A 24,128-nucleotide genomic window follows, 5' to 3' on the forward strand; every position below is an offset into this window, starting at 1 on the left:
CAGTAAAGAAACAACTGAATTCAATGAAAACACCAAATATTTAAATAAATTGTTATCTAATTGACCGGAATAATTAGTTAATTTAGTGAATTACTTCATATACGCATCGGGAATTTAGTTGAATTTATGTCTGAAACAAGTGAAGCGCGGCTGAAAACCGCGTCAGTCCCAGCAACGGCGCTGGTTTGAGCAACAGATATTCCAGGTGTAGACGAAACCCCAGCAATGGCATCACGTGATAACCTCAATGTAGTGGCAGCATTCCCGACTACATTCGCACAAAAATTTTGAGCAATCTTTGAAGGTATCGGTGAGCGCTATCAAAGTACGGAAAGGGACGAACACACAGGACAAATTACGAGGGTTTCAAATTGGACTAGTTGGTAAAGTTAACATGGTCAAGCATAATTGCGCTTTTAGACTGACGTGGGAGGACACAGGGACGACGCAAACACTGGTGCGCACCAGTGTTTGTGTCGTCCCTGTGTTCCCCTACGTCAGTCTAAAAGCGCAATTATGTTTGAACACAGGACAAAGCGCTTACTAAGAACTTTTTATTGTCTGAAGAAACATGGCTATATACATATTTTAACGTCAAATCATACACAGAAGAGAGACGAGCGCACGGCGCTGACAAGAGCGATATGAAGGAAAAAAGTTTTTTTAAGAAAATTAAAATCAACACGTGCGTTTACAACAGCCAAAGATTACTCTTCTTGAGATAGTTTAATTCACTTCTCCCTAACATCACCGAAGGGGAACTGACGCACTGCTTATCTGGAAAAACATGCATAGCGAAAGCTTCAACGATTTCGCGTTCCAGCCTGTTTTTGGCCCGACTTTGGTGTTTTTTAGCATCGGGGTGCATTTGCAGTGTGCGAAATGTGGTGCCAGGTTCCCAGATTTTGCTACTTGTTCGAATAATCTTTCGTGCTCTCTGAGCCTCCTGTTCAGGCGTCTACCCGTTTGCCCTACGTAGGTTCGTTGACAGCTAATCGGAATGCTGTAAATGACGTTATCGTTGGTCATACAGCTTTCCGTGCGGTGTCTTAGCATTTCTTTTTGCATATAGCTGACAGGTGTCGTTGATGTAGGAGGCTAGTTTGCGGCAGAGGATCAGACCGATGACATACACATCTTCAATTGCATGATTTTTGAGACTTTACCTTTCCCCTTAAGGCATGGTTGAGGTGTCCTCCGAGATGACAGTTAGGGCCCGTTCACAAGCGGCAAAATCCGCTTCCGTCGCCGGATTTTTGGGGAAGTGTAGTTCCCCAAAAATCCGGTGACGGAAGCGGATTATGCCGCATTTGAAGCCGACCGGGACGGAAAGCGGCGCGGCGAGGCCAATCGTTCCAGGACCGATTTCCGCTGTCGGAAAAATTCCGAAGCGACAAATATGGCGGGGCCCTTCGAAGGGGGACCCCTCGCTTCGGACTGAATTCGTCGTTGTTACTGCCTTTTAACGAGCGTTCACTGGTCATAAATGGGCCACCGGTCTTTCGCTTCATCTCTCCTCACCGGAAAGAAAACGTGTAAGTCAAAAATTTTCTCAATTTTTTTTTCATTTTAAGACTATTGTGCCGCTTCTAGGCTTAAGAGGAGTGTCGAATTGTTGACACTAATGGCTCCCGTCCTGACAGCCAGGTGGCGCCATTGTGCTGGGCGTGTCTGCTTGTCGGTTTCCATACGCTGAACTAAGCGTGGGATTGTTGCGTCATTTAGAGTACGTAAGCGTGCATACGGTTATAACGCATAGCGTTGATTTGCGCGCTTTTCTCACCTTATCAGTGTACGCCGCGAACGGTGGCGTGGTGGCTTGGAAGTATGTGCAAAACCAAGAAACAGCAGCGGCGCGGCAGTTCCGTCTAGCCCTGGCTTCAACAAATGAGAGTTCGGTCCTAGGACCGAATCCGCTACTCTCGCCGAATTTTTTGGACAAGCGTGACCGGGCCCTTACTGCGCTCATCCTTTTCATAAAAATCAATTTTCGTAATAAAATTGTGACGCAAGGGTTCTGCATGTTTCAGTTAGTCGTAACCAAAAATCGGGTATAACGAACAATAAAGGATATAATATAGCGCCGTAGTATGTCATAGAGATTGCCAAAGTTATGTAGTAGTCAACGGCAGCGGCACTAACACAGGGCATTTGCATTTCTCCACTGAAGGGAGACTTCAATGCCCTCGTAAAACTTCCTTTCATGGCATGAACAGAACTATAACAGCCAATAGCTCTCTGTTGTCGCTCATATTTCAGCAGTCGCTAACTTCTGATACCATTACCGCGGACTAAATGATTGGGAGGATCGTTCCTTTCTTCAAAAAGGGCAACCGCTCATGACCCAGTAAATACCGACCGATATCTATCAAAAGCGGTTGTTTAAAAATTAGAGCATATTATCCATCTCGGGTCGCGACGTTCTTATCTGTCAGCATTTTTCACCCTAACAAGCATGGCTTCTGTCCAGGCTATTCTTGTGAATCACAGCTTACTCTTTTCCCTCATGATATTCACACCAACCTTGACCTTCATGTACTTACTGACTCCTTTTTGTAGCGAAAGCTACACTAGGCTAGTCAGCAGCGCATTTCAGGCGGCCCTTCCTTTCCTCAATATCATCGGCGTCGAGAACGTTGTGAACGTCAACGCCAGCGCCAATCAACACAATGAACGGTGACAGCTTTCGCTTTTTATATTCCGGATTAGCTGCGCTAATCCACATTCATTTTCTCTATATATTTAAAGAAAGCCTTTGACAAAGTCCCACATCGTCACCATGCTAGTAGTAATTACCTTAGACCCTTGTGCTATCTCTTGGGCCAGCAATTTGCTAACTGATCGCCTCCAGGAGCAGGAGAAAAACATTTATTAAGAGCATAAATACTGGGTGGATTCAGTAGGAGAACCCATTTGTCGCCACCATAATCCGGCCCCTCTCAACTATCGATTTCTGGTCGAGGGGACTGGCTACGAAGGGTTGCCTCCCAGCGCTTATATGTCGGATCGGGATTGCTGTCCAAGTCTGGGTTCTCTTGACATTCCCAAACTGTGTGAAAAAGTGTGCCAACTGCTCCACAGAAGGGCCAGGACGAATCGTAGGTGTCTGGACACAATTTACTCATCAAGTAGGGGTTGGGCAGAGTATTAGTTTGTCCTGGCGTCCAGAGGATATGAACGCCGGAGCGCCAACATGGAGCGCCAACGCGACCTCTGAGGTAATTGTGTACCGCTGCTTGTGAGTCGGAGATAACCGTTGCCTCGCTGTTCTTTGATATTGTCACATATAATAAGGAGTCTAAAATATAATTATGAAGCAAAGAGGTGTGAAGAAGACGTGGATTAACCGAAGAATAAAAAAGAAGCATTCGGTGAGGTGGAGAGGGATGATTGGTGGGGAAGAGAAAACGACAAGGCTTACGTGGACTAACGCCATGGCTATAAAAGGGCTAGGGAGAGCGAGGCACGTGGGGGAAGAACAGAAAAGCGGAGGCTCCGGCGGGTCAGGGACGCTCCGGCTGGAAGAGAGCGACGACGGCTACTGCTCCGGTGAGCTCGCGTTCTACGGCTTCGCATCGTGAGACTTCCTGCCGTGCCTGAGCCCGTTCTGTGGAGTCAGCGGAGGACGCTACCACCTGCTACGGCCGGGGGTGTCTCCAGCGCTGTTGCCGCCCATCCGGGTAGTACCCCCAACGGCAACAACACCGGCATCACCTCCACGGGTGCTTGGACCGGGAGCTTATACGACGCAGCCAGCGACGCCAGCCCAAGCGCGTCGAACGCCGCCTCGACGCCGGCTACTGGATCCATACAACGCCGCAGCCGCTCTGAACCAACCGTGAGCACGAACGCCGACCACTAACAGTAGGACGCTAATAGTAGACGCCGGTATCAGTGTTCCCGAGTCGAGTGTATTTTTTTCTTCGTGTTTTGTGTTAGTTTTGTGTTCTAGTGTGTCACGTAGGGTGTATAATTGGTTTTTGGGGAAAGGAAATGGCGCAGTATCTCTCTCATATATCGTTGGACACCTGAACCGCGCCGTGAGGGAAGGGATAAAGGAGGGAGTGAAAGAAGAATAGGTGCCGTAGTGGAGGGCTCCGGAGTAATTTCGACCACCTGGGGATCTTTAACGTGCACTGACATCGCACAGCACACGGGCGCCTTAGCGTTTTTCCTCCATAAAAATGCAGCCGCCATGTAGGGTGTATTAAATGTGCGTCTGTGTGGGTACACCTGTCGCCTAGTCAGTTCTTTCGGTCCTAGTGTTCTGCGAGGACATCCGTGACAAAGTGGTGAGCCTGTGCCAGGATTCATTTCCTTGTTTCTTTCTTGATTTGTCTAGGATCTTTCCGATCTCTCGACGGCAGAAATTATGGATTTGAGAAACGCTAAGACGCCCGTGTGCTGTGCGATGTCAGTGCACGTTAAAGATCCCCAGGTGGTCGAAATTATTCCGGAGCCCTCCACTACGGCACCTCTTCTTCCTTACTTCTTTCACTCCCTCCTTTATCCCTTCCCTTACGGCGCGGTTCTGGTGTCCAACGATATATGAGACAGATACTGCGCCATTTCCTTTCCCCCAAAACCAATTATTATTATTATTAAAAACGTTACCCGACCGCGGCGGCTGCGTTTTGATGGAGGAAAAACGCTAAGGCGCCCGTGTGCTGTGCTATGTCAGTGCACGTTAAAGATCCCCAGGTGGTCGAAATTATTCCGGAGCCCTCCACTACGGCACCTATTCTTCCTTTCTTTCACTCTCTCATTTATCCCTTCCCTTACGGTGCGGTTCAGGTGTCCAAGGATATATGAGACAGATACTGCGCCATTTCCTTTTCCAAAAAAAAACAATTATTATTATTAAAAACGTTAGAGCTGGCGTTGAAGCTAGGGTTACGCAAGGAAAAGACGATGCGTCTCTGACGAGGAGAAAGAGGAAAAAATGCAGAGAGGAAAGGGCACAAGCATGCACAGACGCTCGTGAAGCAGGAGAGCGCGAGGATAACAGCTCGCGAGGCAGAAGAGCGAGAAGCAAAAAGAGCTCGCGAGGCAGAACAGGAGAAAAGGATAGAACGGGAGAAGGAGTTTCTTTTGTGGAAACAGGCGCATGTTGCGGGGGGATATGAGGAGATCACGGACAATGATCAGCGTTCCTTAGCGGGTACAGAATCTCCTAGACCGGCCAGAGTTTGCCCAAGGAAGCTGATGGCTCCTTTCGATGACAAGAGATGATCTGGATGCATATCTGCAATGATTCGAGCGGATAGCTTTGGGGCAAGGCTGGGAGCGATGTGAATGGGCCACGGCATTGAGCATGTGTTTAGTCGGAGAGGCGCTGAATGTGTTTTGAAGGATGCCCGCTGCTGATCCATGGACCACGAGAAAGTCAAAAAGGCACCCCTCCAAAGATTCAGGCTTATGGCAGAGGGTTTTCGTGAGAGATTTCGCACCGCGAAACCTGAGGATTCGGAAATCGCGAAGCAGTTTTCCTGCAGGCTATCCAACTATTTTGATAGGTGGCTTGATATGTCAAACACAGAAAAGAGTTTTGGAGGCGTGCGTGACAAGCTGGTCACAGAACAATTTTTACCATCTTGCAGCTCAAAGCCGGCGCTATTCCTGAAAGAAAGAAAGTTGTGTTCGTTGGAAGAGTTTGCCGACACTGCAGACCAATTCATCGAGGCTCAAGGGCTATGAAATTTTGAGTAAGGCAAAGGAGGAAACCCAAAAGATCCTAGATACAGATGCGGCAAAACCAAGAGCATATGGCGGTGCATCTAAGGCGCCAGTAAGGTGTTCTCTCTGCGGCAAGGTGGGACACTCTGCAGCTGACAGTCGGACTGGTAGTGCTGCCGAAAAAAGAGGTCGTGTGTCAAGGTTGTAAGAGGAGGGGTCATACTTTGGATGAGTGCCGATACAGAACGCAGGACCGAGCTGCATGCATTGTCGACTCTAGGGTAGAACTTGTCACACCACCTGAAGTTCCACAGCTGAAATGAGAGCAAAAGCCGCTGGAAAATGAGGCGGTGAGTCGAACATCCAAGTCGAAAGCAGCAATGCCGGTGGTGGTTTGGCAAATAGGGGACCGTCCTATATTGGTGCTTAGAGACAGCGGAGCCAACACAGTTTTGGTTCGGAGAAGCCTGGTGAAGGACGAGGATCTTACAGGGGAAGCGTCGGCCGTCACTCTTGTAGATAGCACAGTAAGGTACCTTCCTGAAGCCAGGATTCTAGTGTTCACGCCATATTATACTGGGCAGGTAGTGGCAAAATGCGTAGACCAACCAATCTACGATCTCATCTTGGGAAACAGTACGGGTGCAAGAACTGTTGCAGACCCCGTTCCCGAGTGGAGGATGCTCGACGTTCAAGAACATCCAAAGGAGGAAAGGCCCGCGACAGCTCAGACGGGTCAGTCAGTTTCTCGTCGGCAGTGCTGACAAGAGCTCAAGCGACAGCCCGAGCAACGCAGCGTCCGCTCTCTACCCCTGTTACGATGTGCCTGAGCGTAACACCGGGCGAAATTGCAATTAGGCAAAAAGAAGACCCGAGCTTGAAGGCCTGCTTCGAAAGAGTCGGGGAAAAACTGAAAAGACAGAAGAGTCGTATGTCCTTCGAATATCAATTGGTAAATGGTCTTTCGCACAGGGAATGCATATTTAGTTCAGGAAGGCGGGTCCAACAGCTGGTGTTACCGAGATATATGGGAAAGACAGTGCTACGCTGAGGACACGACGCCATTATGGCCGGACACCAGGGTGTCCAAAAAACGGTGTCTAGGGTCACCGTGGAGCTCTTTGTGTTAAGAGTGACGTTAAGCGCTGTGTTCGGTCATGTGACGTGCGCCAGCGCACAGTTCTGAAGGGAAGAGTTGGTCCCGTACCTCTTGGCAAGATGTCAGCCATCGACCTACCGTTTCAGCGAGTGGCTATTGACATTGTGGGGCCAATCTCTCCAGTGTCCGCCAAAGACAATAGGTATGTGTTTATTCTGGTTAACGTGGCCACTCTTATCCTGACGCTATTCCACTGAGAACTATTGACAGTATCCAAGTGGTGGAGGGTCTTGTGGAAATGTTTGCGCGTTATGGGTTCCCGAGGGAAGTTTTGAGTGACCGGGGCTGGAACTTCACATCGGAACTAATGAAGGAGGTTAACCGCCTTTTGTCAGTAAGGCAGTTGCTGACGACGCCTTATCATACCATGTGTAATGGCCTTGTAGAGCGGTTCAACGGCACCCTCAAAAATATGATCAAAAAAAATGTGCCAGGAGAGACCTACTGATTGGGGTAGATATCTCCCAGCTCCTTTGTTCGCTTATCGCGAAGTAACACAAACGGGTCTTGGATTCTCGCCCTTGGAGATGTATGGGAGAACCGTTAGAGGTCCACTTACAATACTCAAGGAGCTGTGGGCTAATAAGGAGATTGCATCAGATCTCAAGACAACATACACATATGTTGGAAGAAACATGTAGGCTTGCACATCATGGCCTGGAAAGGGCACGCGAACGCTGTAAAGGCTACTGTGACATGAAAGCCACTCACAGGAATCTGAATCCGGGCGACAGGGTTCGCGTCCTGCTACCCACGGATCATAATAAGTTACTGATGCAATGGAAAGGCCCGTACCTTGTGACGCGGAAGAAAAAGGACATGAATTATGAATTATTAATAGATGACACTAAGAAGGTTTTCCATGTAAATGGGTTGCAGAAGTGCGAAGAAAGGGGTGCCGTACAGTACGCCCCCAAGGTAGCATGCTCGGTAGTGGCCGAGAAGACCGATCATGTTGCCGAGGTACCCACGTGCAGGGGGGCGAGAAATGCAGGAGAGGATGAGGTACTTATGGAGCCCCAATGTGAATGAAGACAGACGATCACAGCTCTACTCCAAATCATGGGGAGATGTTTTCGGGTGGGCCAGGCAAAACGGAGGTCATATGTTACATACTAGAGCTCTCTACAGATAGAGCCAACTGAGCAGCTCAGGTATCTCTGGGATGTATCTTGTTGTTGGTGTGCTAATGTATCTCTGGCATTTATCTTGTGGTTGTTGCTGTTGGTGTTATGTGATTATACAAGGGAGTGTGCTGTGGACATTAACATGTGTATTAAGGACACTGCATGGATAACGGCAGTGGTGTGTTAATGTTCCGTAAGTGCAATTTGATGTGCTGTGTTAGTGGTGTGCATTTCGTGTGTGCTGAACATCTGCGGTGTGTTGTGTGCTGGGTCCAGAATCGCCACAGATGATAGTCGGTGGATGACTTGATGATGAGGATGACGTGAGCAGTTTCTCATATTTTCATGGAAAAACTCTTGAGAGATGGGGCACTTGTCACATATAGTAAGGAGTCAAATAAAATTATGACGGAAAGGTGTGAAGAAGACGACGTGGATTAACCGAAGAATAAAGATGAAGAAGCATTCGGTGCAGTGGAGAGAATAAGAATATTGGTGGAGAAGCATTCGGTAAGGTGGAGAGAGATGATTGGTGCAGAAGAGAAGACAAGTCTTACGTGGACTAACGCCAAGGCTATAAAAGGGTGAGGGAGAGCGAGGCACGGGGGGGAAGAACAGAGAAGCGGAGGCTCCGGCGGGTCAGGGACACTCCGGCTGGAAGAGAGCGACGCCGGCTACTGCTCCGGTAAGCTCGCGTTCTACGGCTTCGCATCGTGGACTTCCTGCCGTGCCTGAGCCCGTTCCGGGGAGTTAACTGAGGACGCTACCACCTGCTACGGCCAGGGGTGTCTCCAGCGCTGTTGCCACCCATCCGGGTGGTACCTCCAACGCCAACAACACCGGCATCACCTCCACGGGCGCTTGAACCGGGAGCTTATACGACGCGGCCAGCGACGCCATCCTAAGCACGTCGAACGCCGCCTCGACGCCAGCTATTGGATCCATACAATGCCGCAGCCGCACCGAACCAACCGTGAGCACGAACGCCGACCACTAACAGTTGGACGCTAACCGTAGACGCTGGTAGCACTGTTCCAGGGTCGTGTGTATTTTTATTCTTTGTGTTTTGTGTTATTTTGGTTAGTTTTGTGTTCTAGTGAGTGTGTCACATAGGGTGCATTAAATGTGCGTCTGTGTGGGTACACCTGTCGCCTAGTCCATTCTTTCGGTCCGAGTGTTCTCCAGGGAGATCCGTGACAGATATCACTAGCGCGATAGCTGCTTCCTCGACCGATGTCGTATCCAGAGCTTGGATAAGACTGCTTGCAATTATCCCCCCCTCCCCCCGGTGAAACTGCTGCAGTTGCCGCGACCCCGTTAATGGGTCGAGCCGCATCGACGCAGATCGTGTCATTGCTTCCATCGCGGCGCTTAGAGAGGCGTCTATAGCTCTGGGTAGTCTGGGTCCTCTGTTATAGTCCGCATGCATGCGTTTTGGTGCGCGGTCAGTCGTGATGTTTGATCTCATCTGCATGGGCATGTTGATCTTGTCGGCGACTTCCCCGGGGTGGACGGATTCTCGCATTCTGTAATATCCTGCCAGGCTTCGATGTTAACAGCCTGAAAATTTGGTTGACACGGTGGGCCTCTATTAGTTTCTCGGTGGTGTTATGGATCCCCAGCTGCAGTAAGCGCTCAGTTGATGTGCATAAAGGTAGCCCCAGCGCCGTCTTAACTGCCTTTATTATAATAACATCCACTTGGTCTTTATCTTTATTGCTCAGCCGCAAGTGGGGGGTGGCGTATGTTTTCTTAGAGAGGATGTAAGCCTTAACTAATCTTAGGACCTCCTACTCTCTTAGCCCATTTCTTTTCTTGATTACCTGGCGTAGCGTTCTAGAGACTTGATCGGAATAGGCTTGGAGCTGTGTGATGGTTGTGGTGTTAGCGTTGTCGCTGGATATGATGGCTCCCAGGACCTTGATTTCTTTCTTGATCGGAATGGTTATACCCTGGACCGTAATAGCGACAGATGGAGTGGACGGCAAAAGTGCGTTGTTCTGTTTCTTGCCCCGGTCGATCAGAAGTAGCTCGGATTTCTCGGGACAGCACGTTAAACCATGCCTCGGCGCATGCTGGCACACGACGCTCGCTGTTTCCTGAAGCCGCTCTTGAATTCCTCCTTCATTACCGCTGCAACACCAGACCGTAATGTCGTCGGCGTATATAGCATGCTCAATGCCTTGGATGCGGCCTAGCTTCTCTTCTAGCCCTCGCATGGCCAGGTTGCAGAGAAGCGGAGACAAGACCACTTCCTGCGGAATGCCTTTGGAACCTAGATTGAGCGGGTTGGAGGTCCGATCACCGATACTCATTGACGCTTTCCTATTGGAGAGAAAGTCCTTCACGTAATTATATGTACGGTAGCCACAGTTTACTCTGTTAGGCTACTCCAGTATTCCCTGGTGGCTGACATGGTCAAATTCCCCTTTTAAATCGAGTGCAAGGATGCCCTTGACCTGGCATCTGCCGGTGTTGTTCAGAATATCCTTTCTGGTACGAAGGAGAATGTCCTATGTAGACAGTATTTCTCTAAACCCGTACAGCGTGTCCGAGAGAACATTATTATTCCTGAGGAGTCTGTTCAGTCGGGCGTTCACGACCCTCTCTAAGAGTTTACCCAGACACGGCGTCAGGGAGATCGGTCGTAAATGATAAATATCGCAGGGCTTTTTGGTCTTGGGAATAAACTGTACTAAAGCCGGTTTCCAGGAGTCTGGGATCTGGCCCTTTGTTCCAGCACTGCGTGTTGAAGTATTTCACTGATTTCCTTAAGAAAGTGTGCCATGTTATAGAGTATCTTGCGCTTATCTGGTCCGGTCCAGAAGCGGTGTTCTTACTGCATAGAGAAGGAACCAGCGAAAAAAGACGCAAGACAAGAACAAAGGAGGCACACACCACAACGCTGGACTTACGACTGATTTATTGCGATGAAGAATTGCTCATTTTAAAAGAAATTTCCTGGCTGCGCACACACCCTACAGACAATACACTTCGCGCACCACATGATGACATGCCTACTATAACGATAAAAACTTGTACTCCTTTTCAGTGATAATCACAGACGGCTCACTGACGCATTTCTGCTTATTCTTTCTGATCATGAATGCCTCCAATATCTCGCGCTCACGTTTAGATTTCCCCCGCCCGATAATGCTGGCAATGTGAAAACTAGAACATTTGCAGTCATTTACATGTAAGACTCGATTGCTGCCTGTGCCTGTGCCCAAAGTTGTGCGATGTTGCCTCAGGCGCTCATTCAAGCATGCTCCAGTTTGGCCTATGTAGATTTTCCCGCATGACAATGGGATTGAATACACCACGCCCACTGCGCATGTGGTGAACATAGTCTGGTGTTTCGTGTTGCAAACACCAGTTCTGCGCATGTCTGCAAAGGTTTGGGCGCACAAACCGGACAGTTTGCAAGGAGCAGAAAATGCCATAGTGACACCAAACTTCTGAGCCACTTTTTTCAGACCATGTGAAGTATTGTGGAAGTAAGGCATGACTTCCAACTTTCTTGTTGGCACTTCTACTGGCCTGGCATCCTTTGAAGATAACTTCAGTTTTTTCCCCAAGGATTCCGCCACCGCCAGCAAAACCGAGAGAGGAAACCCAGAACATTGTAGCCGTTCAACCTGCTCCGCCAGACTTTGCTGCATCACATGAGGGCAACTCTTCTTTAAGGCATTCAAAAAACATAAGTTTGCAATGCTGCGCATCACTAACTTAGAATGGGCCGAATCATACAGCAACAGTGCCTTCTTAGACCTGGGCGCATATTTCCAGCACACGTGTTGATTGGGTAAAAAAGTCAATTCTAAATCCAGGAACCTAATGGTCTCGTCAGAAGGAATCTCATGCGTAAACACCAAGTTCTTAGAACACGTGCTAAAAATATTTAAAATCTGGTCTGCCACAAGGGTAAACTGGCCAGTTTCGGTTAAGTTCAAAATTACTAAAAAATCGTCAACATATCTAAAAACCCTTACAACACGTGTGTCGTTTAGAGATATTTGTAGCATCGAGTCAAATTTTGCTAAAAAAATGTTGCACAACGCCACAAGTGTTCACGCCACAACGTGAACACTTGTGGCGTGAACACTGCTTCTCTTGTCCCTTGTCTTGATTTAGCTTGTCGCACGAGTCACATTTCGATTCAGCTGGGCTTTCGCAGACGTCCGGTCTATGTCCTTCCCTGCCGCACACAGTACGCAAAACGGTCTAGTCTTCCTATAAAGAAAACAGTAAAGTTCGATCCACCCGTAGATAACAAAGAAAGGGACTCTGTATCCACTGAAAAGTATCACTACCGAGCCTTCGGACGCCTAGATTTCGTGGGTTTCCGAGGACGTCTTACTTTGTGTCTCTCTCCGTTGCACTGGGGTGAATCCTGTGCACCACCCCTTTGCATGAGTCCTGCGGTGTTCTCACGTAGGCGTTGAGGTTGTACTTTTTCCCTTCCAGGTTGATGTGATCGATTTCGCAAGTACTGAGGCGTCTTCGACAAAGAAAGTCGCCGCGGTAATGATGTTTTGCTCTTCAATAACTCAGATGTAAGGTTTGGCGCGTAGCGACTTACCACGTAACACGTTTTCGAACGCGATGTTAAGTGTTTCGTACGCTTCCGGAGTCGAGTGCCCTTGTGCACGCTGTCCTACCCTGAGGTATATCGTCTTCCATACAGGTTCTGGCTGTGAATTATCAAAGTTCGTCTCGCCTTGTTTGCTGCTGCTCATAACACTTCCGAATCCTCCAAATTCGGGGTCGTAGCCATGGGTGTTGTCCACATTCATCGACGAAGTAGCTCCTCGCCGGCCAAGCCGAACGCGGCGACGGAGGCCGGGCCCCGTGCCGAAGTGCTGGCGAGGCTTAGCGATCCCACGTTTTGGCGTGGGCTTCAATGTCCAGTATAATGCCAAAAAAGTCACTCCCTGGGAAAAAAGCGTATCCTCGAGTAGCTCTCGACGTTATACGTCTGATACGAACAAATATGTGGGTCTACCAATGGAACTTGCGCGCACATTACGAGAATTGCATGAAGCGTGGCCAAGCTGCGTCCACTGAAAACAAGATTCCGCATTCCAATAATCGCCCCCAGTTTATTGTCGCCAACTCCAGTACATCCACTCTCTCCCATGTCCGGTCAGTTGTTCCCCAAGGTACTGCACTAAGCCCCTACTCTTTATGATTTATATTAACGACCTGCCCAACAACATAACATCTTACATACGCCTGTTTGCCAACGATTGTGATTTTCCGGTCCCTAAATAACCTACCTGATGTTACCGCCCTACAGAACGATCGCGTCAAATGACAGAAGTGGGGCGACGCCTGGCTCTTGAAGCTAAATGTCAACGAAATTTTCTAAAAGTGGTGGCTCTTAGTCATCATGTTTCGATATTTCGTGGGATATGCTGCCACCCGTGGGATCTATACCACAACCCTATAAAATTAAAACCGCAATTAGATATTCGGTAAACATTATATACATGCAATTACTTATTGAAGCGTTACCGTATCGCGCCGCAAGCCGAACTCTAGGCCCAACTTGACCTCGCCAAACGATGCAAATTCTGTTGGGGACATATCTTAACGGGGTGTAACTCGACAACGAGTAGACGTGCATCGTAATTTCTCTGACAGATGGCGCTAGGCGCCGATCACTCCGCTAGGCAGCATGGTGACATTCCTCCCCGTTTCAAAGGGTATTACATTCCGTTTCTCGAGACGGGCGGCGCGTTGTTCTTCGCTTTCTTCGTGTGGTAAACCAAACAGCTAACGCTCGTTACTTCGTCTTCCCGACGGTGGCGGCCTTTTTTAATATCTTTCCACCGCTGACGTAACTAGTCATCTCCTGACTACCTTCTTTACGGTTCTCCTATAGACGATTTACGGCGTGGGAGCATGGGCACTGCCATATTTGGTCACGTGACCATTTCGCCATCGCCGGCCTTCGGACCTTCTCGTTTCGACGGCTGCCGGCGCGCTGTGTCCTGGCTGCAAGACTCTTCGGCTCTCGCTGTGCATAACGAGCTGTCGGACGGCACGAAAACTTAGCCTGTGTGCTCATAGAACGTGTTGGTACTGGAAGATGCTTAGTTTAACCACCTCATTTACTCGTCTCCTTTGGGCTGCCCGCATCCGCTCGAATGTGTGAACAAAGTATGGGGTCAGCTACCTGCGCGTTGAAATTAATTCAGTCAATTCACCGTCTAACGCTATTTGTGGACCGTACAACTTGTCAAACTGCAGATTAAAAGCGGGACAATTCCTGAAAGCTTGCTTTTTAGAGGTCGATATTTTTGCCGAATGAAGGAATATGTGTTCAGAGCTATAAAGAACGTTCACTGCTTAGCACTCTGCACGCAACTTACAACCGATCGTACGCGCGCGTGCGATCGCCGGCTGATTGGCCAGGTATTTATCCGCCGTTAATATTCCGGCTTCCAAAAAAATAAGCACGTTTTTCAAGGACCCCTTCAGAAGCTCGGGGACATTTGACTGTGCTCTCTTGCTAAGTAAAACTGAAAACTGCTCCAGAGTTCAGCACCCGCAGGTGGAGACAGACGGAGTAAGCGGAAATATACATGTCTTGATAAATTTCACCGCTGTCCCGTGCATCAGCGCACTTCCGTAGATCTTTGCGTTGTTCGAGACAATTGCATGTCGAAGCGTCTCCACTGAGGACTTTTGCAAAACCTCCGTTGCCTCGCGCTTCCACCGTCCTAGCGCCAAATACGCACGGCAGTTTAGTGAGCACTGCGCCGACGCCCAGGAAGCACTTATTGAAAAGGTCTAAAACAGCACCGACTTTGTATAGAAAGAAACCCTTTAATGGAAAAACAGAATTTAGCCGGCGTTTGAAAATCGCTGGCATGGTACTCTGCACGGAGAAGGGAATTCGGGAGATAATTAGACGGAAGGAGAGCGGTGCGGAAAAGGTAAACTAAAAGAAATAAAAAGGGGAGAAAATAAAATGCGGCCATAAATTGCGTATCAAGGTACATCTGCGAATAATAATGTAACGTATTCGATGTAGTGGGTCACTGTTTGTCGAAGATGCGAAATGTTACAGGCAGGTACGCTCGTTCTGGCATTCCCGCACCCACTGCTGGCTCTGAAATAAACTGGCGCATGGCGCTTGGGATATGTTTACTTTGTTTTCTTCGTGGAACACATGGACGTTTTGTTCTCCCTAAAAGATCCAAGAATGCGCCTCGAAAGACGGCGCCAATTGTGTCGCGAAGTTTCCAAAAGTAACAAGTGCGTCGATTTTTCTGACACCAGACCACAGGGGCATTAGCATTCACGTAACAATACGCATGACATCCGTGTCACAGCCGGATTGCTTGTGTCGCTTGTAGTTCGTATACGAGCACAGCGCGGCAGCGTTTCGCACTGCGCGCCGATGCTGCTAAGGACGGCTCCGAAGGCCTGAAGTTGCGGTCATCCTAGTGGCGCCGCCTGTCATAGACAGAGCAAACTGCTCTCTGTACATGGTCTATAACTCAAACCGACACTATCAAGTACTTAGGTATGCATATCTCCAGTGAACTATCCTGGACCGGCCATATTACTCATATAGCTAACCCTGCCAATCGCGTCATGAGCTACTTACGACGCAACATTGTCCTAACACATCTTTCAGTTAACTAATCGCTTATGTATCACTTGTAAGACAAACTAGAGTACGCACATTCTATATTCAAGCCTCAGCAACCTAACCTCATTTATTGGGATCTATTCAGAATCGTGCTTCACGATGCATTCTTTCGAAATACTCTTATCGCACCACTGCAACCAAACTGAAATCCCATCTTGAACTTCATACTCTAGCACCCCGCGGCAAAATGGCTCGCCTTTCTCTTTGCTATAAGTTTTATAACAGCTTCCTGCCCGAAGACGTGTTCATCCGTCTAGCCCATCGTTTATCCCGTCATATGCATTCCATACCGGTCTGTCTACCCCCGCGCGCCCATACAACATTCCAAAAATAATTTTTTCTCTGTACGGCCCTGGACGGCAAACGACCTTCCCGGCCACATCGCTTCTTTAACAGATCTTTAACAATTCAAGGCTGCCATCGAAAACCATTTTTGGTCTGAACTGCTGTGCTCCCCGCCCACCTCTCATGTAATATCCCTTAAGAGCAGCTGTTGAGGTTGAAATAAATAAAATAATTAAATAAAGATAGATAAAAATGAATCAATATTAAAAAATCAACAAAAAATAAATAATTAAAAAGTACTCATGCAGTGTCAATAGCATACACAAACAGTATAGCTGGATCATTTACGCATGGGCACATTGAACATTGGTTTATTGACACACCGTGTGGAACGGTTCACAAACATCTACGTCTGAGTATAATTAGAATCGCACAGGCACCAACTTTCATATTTGCAGGAAGACACTAACAAAAAAGTTTTGTCTACAATCCACGGCATAAAGGTGGTTGAACAGAGAGGCTGTAAACCGACACCCAATTACAGATTGCGACGTAAACTGAAAATTCACACACGTGGCGCTACAGAGAGTAAAACCAGAGACAAGTGAAATACGCTTGAGCTGTATGCTGTATGCCGTATGCCTGATTTCAAAGTAGATTGAATTCAATTTTCAGACTGCCGATTTTTGCTCACGACATGAAAACGCAACCGTTTCTTTCTTTCTTCTTTCACTCCCTCCTTTATCCCTTCCCATACGGCGCGGCTCAGGTGTCCAACGATATACGAGACAAATACTGCGCCATTTCCTTTCCCCAAAAACCAATTATTATTGTTACCTTTATTGGGAAATACACGCGGGGAGAAGGAACGCGCTTCGCATTGTTTGCACGCGCCCTTGTCATACATTATGCGGACCGCACTTCACACGACGGCTTCAAATGACGCCAACGACGTTCGAAGCAGCTGCAAACTTAATGTTTACCGGAACGCGTGGTTGTAATTTTCGGCAACGCGTGTCAGAAGTTGTCCTTCCCTTACGGCGCGGTTTGGGTGTCCACCGAGTTGTATGTTATATGCGTCACTTCCTTTCCTTAAAACAAATTTTCATTTCATTTTCCTTGTGTTACGTCGCAAATTATGTTTCCTTTCTTTGAAATGTCCAACGAGCAAGGCGTCGCGCCGAACGGATGATGGCGTTCATTGGACCCCTTGGCACCGTTGCTATCGCGTCCCGTTCTTAAAGACGAAGCTTAAGCGTCCTCCAATGTTATTACTTTTAGCCAGTTATGCTGGCGTCGTTATACACTATGCGGTTCGCACTTCACACGAAGGCTTCGAATGACGTCAACCCCTTAGGAAGCAGCTGCAAACGTAATATTTAGCGGAACGCGTCGGACGGTGTTCCCATTGTTCACACGCCCCTTATCATAGATCGTGTGGTTTTGATGCTTGTTTTGTGGTTTTTCTTTAGCCTGGCGTTTTTTTCTTACAACGACACGAAAATTATCTTGGACGGTAGAGGTATGCAGCCTCGCTGTAATAAGCTTTTTGCGTGGCTTCAGAAGAAGCCGTCGTCTGCGAAATGAATGGTGCACAGATTCGCTTCACGGGTCACGGCCTTTCCAATTCTGAGCGTTATTGCCTATTCCATCTTCCGCTGGTCACTTGGAAACGGTGATTTTCTTACTCTACCTAAAGATCGTTGTACATATCGCCTTGATTGTTGAAGGCGCCCTTTTAATTAGCGGCGATTATTTCCAAACACGGATTTTTTGGCGTCTTTGCCACGAGTGTTCAAGTAATAAATGGTGCTAGTCCTACGGGAAGCATCAACGACAAAAAAAAATAAGCATGACTTCTGCTTCTCCTCTACAATCACCCCAACCCCTCTAGAATTTTCGGCACCCTACCTATAATTTCAATTCCTGAGGAAACCCACCGCTCTGTTTGTGCACTGTGGCACATTGACTTCCTTCGATACTTTTCTCGATGGCAAAATGCTGGTCGTTTAGGAGGCCACTGCGCACACGCGCGGTCTCTCGCTGTCAGTAGCCACCAGTTCTCTCCTCGGTGGCGGCAGCGTCTGCGAAACTCGAGTGCAGGAAAGGAATGCAAATCAACGCAGGCACGGGAAAGTTCGCCAACATCATGAAGGAGGTCACGGTTCCTGTGATCGACAACCCGAGCTGCCAGAACCTGCTACGCCAGACGCGGTTGGGTCGCTACTTCCGCCTCCACGAGGGCTTCATCTGCGCCGGCACCGAGGACGGAGTTGACTCCTGCAAGGTGCGGCTGCGCGCTCTTTTGGGGACTAGCTTGTCGACCTTACGCATGTCTACATTCGCAGGGTGACGGCGGCGGTCCTCTGTCCTGCTACACCCCCGACGGCCGCTACCACCTGGCTGGCCTGGTGGCCTGGGGTATCGACTGCGGGACGCCCGACGTGCCGGGCGTCTACGTACGCGTCGCCAAATACCTCGACTGGATCTCCGAGGTCACCCGCCTGCCCATTTCCGAGTTCTACCCAAAGTGACGACCTCGAGGTCACTCTTACCTTAAGAGAACAAATTGGCGCTTCCATGGTCTTTCACTAGTTTGGTCCCTTCTTTTTACTTTTATTTTTCCTCCTCTGTTGGTGTTTTTTTAATAGCCAGCTGCACTCTGCAGAGTTTCGTTGCGAAAATGTTCCTCATCCATTTGTTCAGTTCACCCCGTACGTACATCTGGGCGCAGTGTGATTGCAGTCCTGTACATAATTTTAATAAAGCGCAAACACTTAGTTTTTATATTTGTTTCCTTCTTTTTTTGCATATACGGGTGCAATAATTAGGCGGTGGTGTTTGTATATAGAGAAGGTTCAGCGAGCTGCTGCAACATTCTCGTCTTGTTCACTTTATTTTGGGTCACGCTGTGTCGACTCCAACTTCCACCAACAATCTAGAACGGCATCCACCTTGCGAGTATTCATAGCGATGTATAATGCTATGCACAAAGTGAAATCAGAATAATTGCTCTGCGATGTGGACCACGAGCCAGTGGATACAAACAGCCGCATGTGCACTCATGCCGAATGAATACAAGACTTCGCAAAGCAGAGCGGCCACACCTGGAAGTGGCGCTATCTACCTGCCCTACCGCCTTCTTTCTTATCAATTATCTTTCAGGTAAACTAGTACCATGCTAATTTGCAGTTGATCAGCACAAGAAATCACAAATGAAATTTTCGTTGTCCTCCTTAGTTTTGGTGACGGTTGGAAACCTTCGAAAAAATGTAAACTTGAAAAAGTGTGCTTGTCTATGGTGCAACTATTCTTGGAATCCTCGAACTTTGTTCCCTTTCAAACTGAAAAGGCCTCTACTAACAGACACGGCGGTCTGTGTTCAGACTTCCCTGCTTGTTGCAACGATGTTAAGGAAGTTTTTTTTTTCTGTTGTGGCTACTTATAGAGGGATGTTGTTTATGGCAGCTGTTTTTTTTTCGAATGTCAAAAGATTTTGCCATAAAAATTCACATATCTGGATCCCTGCTCGGAGCGCACTCCATTAGTTTTCTATGGTAGTCTTCACCACTCGGTGCGTGCGCAGGGCAATCTTTAAAAGGACTATGCAATAAATTAATTGAGACTACGTAAAGCAGACGAGAGATAAGCATTCGATCACTCGTCACCCCAGTGCAAGAATTTTGGAGCTAGCATCTCTGACAGCGAAGAGATAGACGATTAAAAATTACGCGCCTCCTCTCCCCCCTGAACTCGTACACGAGGAGCACCAGAAAAAAATAAAGAGAACAGCTCTGGGTCTGGGTCCCGCCCATGAATGCGCCATCCGCTGACGTTTATTTTGCAACTTCCGGTTGTCGCTCCTAGCCCCCCCGCAGCAGCGTCGGCGGCGTGGCGGCATCTCTCCGGTCTCTTCTCCTTCGTGGATTGCGGCGCGCGTCAGGTTTCTTTGCTTGTCATCTCTAATAATTAGCAGTAATAAACCCGGACCTCGAAATGCGACTGCTCCCTTTTACGGCTGCGATGGGCATCAAGCCCTATGCGTGCGCACGAAGAGCCGTACGAGTGGCGCAGGAACTCCCGACAGAAGGAGGCGGCAGAGGAAAATTGAAACCATATGCGCGAAGGCAATGCCCTGCTGGCTCGCGCTTGCCCGAAAGGGTCGCGCGGCGGCAAGAGGAGACGATTTTCACGGCTACCGGAAGTGTGCCCGTGACGTCGTGGCTGCCGTGGCTCCAGCGAATGAGAGCGTGTGGTGGCCTGGCGACGTCATGGTACAGTGACGTCTTTGTTCCACGATTTTAGTTCCAAAATCGGTCACTACGAGTACACCAATCGGCCCGCGAATTTTGAAAAACACGGTTTTTAGAAGTTTACAATTAATTGCCGGCTCAGTTCTGAAGACTCATACATTGTGTGAATGCTTCTTAGCATCATTTCTAAGCATTCAAAACATTTACAACTGACTTTTTATTCGTTGCATAGTACCTTTAAATGCAAGTATGCCGTCATCGGAAGATTAGACCATTCCCATCAGTGTGTTGATAACAGTACCTTACACGCAGCTGCCCCACAATTAAATGAGATGTCCAACTACTGTATACTGGGTGCTGCTGTGCAGGGACTACAGAACACATTCTCAGCGCATGCCCGGCATGTAGTGCTCCATTACAATCACTGCTCCATGCACTGGACCGCCTTGATACTCGCCACTGACTGAGGCAAAGATGCTAGGACGGTGGCAGCAGCGATCATGGCCTCTGAGGCTCTATCGGGTACTTTTCCTTTTGAATTAGTCGTGACTGTGGGACAGGCTATGACGTCCTTGTTAACTTCCTTTCCGCGACTTTCTGAAGAACCGGTTTCTGGGGCTGTGGGGAGCGGGTGGTCCAAGCGCTGGCCAGTATCCAATATGGCGTTTTTTTTTTTTTTACACTGTCGGAGGGTAGAAAACTAGTGCCATCTCTTCGCTGACCTCCTCGTTTTTCTATCCTTCAGTCAAGGTGTTTTTTGCAGTGGTGTTTCACGGATGCACACATGCTGGGAGTGTCCACTTTTAAACGGGGTGGAGGCAGGTGCCACCATGCTTGGTATTCTTCTTCGTTATATTTCTCTAACGAGTGTGTGAAATTTAACAGTATTACCTTCAAAATCGCCATTTTTTCATAGATGTGAATTTTTTTATTTAGGTTTCAAAATTTTTCTTCTTGAGCTTGCAGCTTTGTCACTGCCCTACTTTTGAGCCGTGAACTATCCTATCGCTTTTTGCTAACGGCTACCGCAGATTCATTCACATCACATTTGTTTTCTATGAATTCCGGGGCCTCCGGCAGAGTGACTGTGCCTGTACCGACATCTGGATGGATACCGCCAGATCTACAGATCTAGTATAAGATGCCTCTACAGATTCACAGAACACCGTATATGTGTAATCTTTACTGTTAAATTTCTTTACACCCTCGCGTTTTAAGCCACTCTGATCTGGCTTCAAATAATAGGGCACTGTCTGTTTATCATAGAACGATTCATTCCTTATTTGCCTTTTCTAATTTCTCTGTAGTTCTACAGCTTGCTTCTTTTCCGTGGAATTTATCGAATGTTTCCATCAGCGTTTTTCGCCTGGCGCTTAAAGCTGCTTATTTCTCCGTGCTTGTTCCCAGCATACTCACTGGTCAGTTTCCTAATCTGTTTCTGCCACTGTGAGTAATCGCTCTTTCTGCATAAGTATTTAAAACCTTAGCTGTCCATCTATTACCTGTAGAAGGATGGCAGATTGGGTGAGTTGGTATTCTTTGGTGACAAGAAAATTCGAACAGTGCTAGACAACTGGACCAGAAAGACGAGACAAACATGGCGCAGAGTTTACAACTGATATATTTGAAGAAAGAGGTCAGTTTATACCTACAAAACTGGGATGACCAGATAAAAACTCTAAAATGCTAACACTCGCACGTGTTGTACCTGACTTCCATTCTACCCTTTCTGCAGCAATGTCATTTCTTTCGCTGACAAAATTGAAGTTTTGCTAACGCAACGATTAGATTTCCAGATATGGAGTGCTTCCGCGACTGGTAGTCTTCGTAGTCTTTGACGACACAGAATTTTAATTTTTTCATAGCGACAAAGCATTCCATATCGTTAGAAAATCTAATAGTTGCGTTAGCCAAACTTCTTTAATTTTGTCAGCCAAAGAAATGATATTGCTGCACAAAGGGTAGATCTAAAGTCAGGTGCAACACGTGTAAGTATCGTTAGCATTTTGGACTTTTTATCTGATCATCTATGTATGACCGTGTGCATTAACGCCCATTTTTGCAGGTATAAATTGACTTCTTTCTTCAAATCAATCAATTGTAAGTTCAGCACCGTGTTTGTCTCCTCCTCTTTATGGTCCAGTTGTCTACCGCTGTTACCACCTCTTACCGTCCACCTGCCTTAGGCAATCTTCATATATTTTTATCCGAGCTTCTCACGCTTCGAGCAATGGCTAGCCCATAGCCCCTGTACTGCCTCGTTGGTGGTTTTGCATTGGGCACTTAGTGCTAATCTTCCACCAGCTCTGTGATTTACTTCTAATCTTCTAGCCGCGGAGGCTCAGTGGTAATGGCGCTCGGCTGATGACCCCAAAAGACGCGATTCCGATCCCGGCCGCGGCGGTCGAATTTCGATGGAGGCAAAATTCTAGAGGCCTGTGTACTGTGCGACATTAGGGCACGTTAAACAACTTCAGGTGGTCGAAATTTACGGAGCCCTTCACTACGGCATCCCTCATAGCCTTAGTCTCTTTGGGACGTTAAACCCAGTAAACCATAAAGCAAACTTTCTTATCTCGACTGAACTGCCCTTATAAGCATATAAGCACATTCCTGAGAGTAAGCCCCAGCACAATTATTCCTTTCCGAATACCTCTCAATACTTCACGCTTCATGTACCCCCATATTGCCCTATAATTCATTATCGCTTAATCTCTTGGCCCTAGGAGTCAGTTGGTGCTTTCTCATGTATATCTGTTCTAGAAGACAGGAGCGTTTCCTTTGAAACGGGGTGGTGACAGTTGCCGCCATGCTTGGCTTTTTTCTGCAATTTTTCTTAAAATTGGGCTTAAAATTCGCCACTTTTTTTAAATACATTTTCTGTCCTACACTTCTAACCATATGGCACCTCTCTGTTTTTGGGACACCAATCTTCCAATCGCGTTTTGGTAAATTTCACCGCAGTTTTTTTTTTTTACATGGGCTTTGTTATGTCTAAACTTTAGGTTCTCAGGGAGAGCGACTGTGCCTGCATCGGCATCCGGATGGATACCATCACGTTCGAGTATAAGGTGTTGAATCTTTCTACTGATTTACCACACACATTACTTCACTCTACTTTCGTTAATGACCACTAACGTGGTGTTGCATAAGGTGTAGGTTTTCATTGTGCAGGCATTCACAGTGGGTACAATAGTTGACGGGCATGTTATGGCGGTGGGGGCATGTTATGGCCCCGTAACAATATGATGTGGAAGGACATTCCAGTTCGTTGCTGCTCGTAAAAACGATCGTAAAAAGAGCGGTTTGGGCATGTGGACTGCAACTTGAAGCGGATGACCGATGCGAGGTGATCTGCGTGGTGGGAGAGCGCAGTTGTGTGGTTCCTGCCTCAGTAGTGAAGTGAAGAACATGTGAAACTGAGAAGGGTGAAGGTGAGGGCTAGTGGGTAGTCAACATGAGTATCCATAGCGCACACAATTGAGGGGACACAACACGAGCGCTTAACTTCCACTGAATGAACTTTATTTGGCGTTGATAGCCTTATAAAGATCTCGTAAGGTACAGGTATAACCTACTAACAATGATTACCTCGTGAAAGTAATCATGTGTCAAGGGAAGACATCAACAAAGAACAATAAAAACCACCAATCAGTGAGCAATTTTTACACTATCGGCCACTCCTTGAATCTAAGAAAGATACGTCTTTCCTTGATAATAACACCGAAGGATCACTGATACAATTTTCCAATCCCTCTTTTTTGATTTCGACAGCTTCAATTATTTCCCTTGTTTTCTGAGCGCTATTTTTCCTAATACTGAACACTCCTCGAAGTTAGGTGTGCACTTGTGACTACGGCAGTGACGAGCCAAATTACCTGGCCCCTGATCTCTAACATTTCTGTGGCGCTCGCTGAGTCGCTTATTCAGGCACCGGCCTCTCTGCCCTATATACAGCTTGC

At 47.7% G+C, this 24,128-nt stretch overlaps 1 protein-coding gene across 8 annotated transcripts in view; it reads left to right on the forward strand.

Moving 5' to 3' along the window:
• LOC144102098 (phenoloxidase-activating factor 2-like) overlaps positions 1-18,700 on the forward strand; it is a 141,307-nt gene extending 122,607 nt beyond the window's left edge. For all 8 annotated transcript variants that reach the window (XM_077635381.1, XM_077635385.1, XM_077635380.1 and 5 more), the window contains 2 exons: positions 18,040-18,200; positions 18,262-18,700. In XM_077635381.1, coding sequence (XP_077491507.1) covers positions 18,040-18,200; positions 18,262-18,447 — 347 coding nt within the window. In that variant the 3' untranslated portion in view covers positions 18,448-18,700. The remainder of the gene's footprint in view (positions 1-18,039; positions 18,201-18,261) is intronic.
• The last annotated feature ends 5,428 nt before the right edge of the window (positions 18,701-24,128 follow it).

The sequence above is a fragment of the Amblyomma americanum genome, chromosome 8, assembly GCF_052857255.1.
Source record: "Amblyomma americanum isolate KBUSLIRL-KWMA chromosome 8, ASM5285725v1, whole genome shotgun sequence".
In the NCBI taxonomy this organism is placed as follows: Eukaryota; Metazoa; Arthropoda; class Arachnida; order Ixodida; family Ixodidae; genus Amblyomma; species Amblyomma americanum.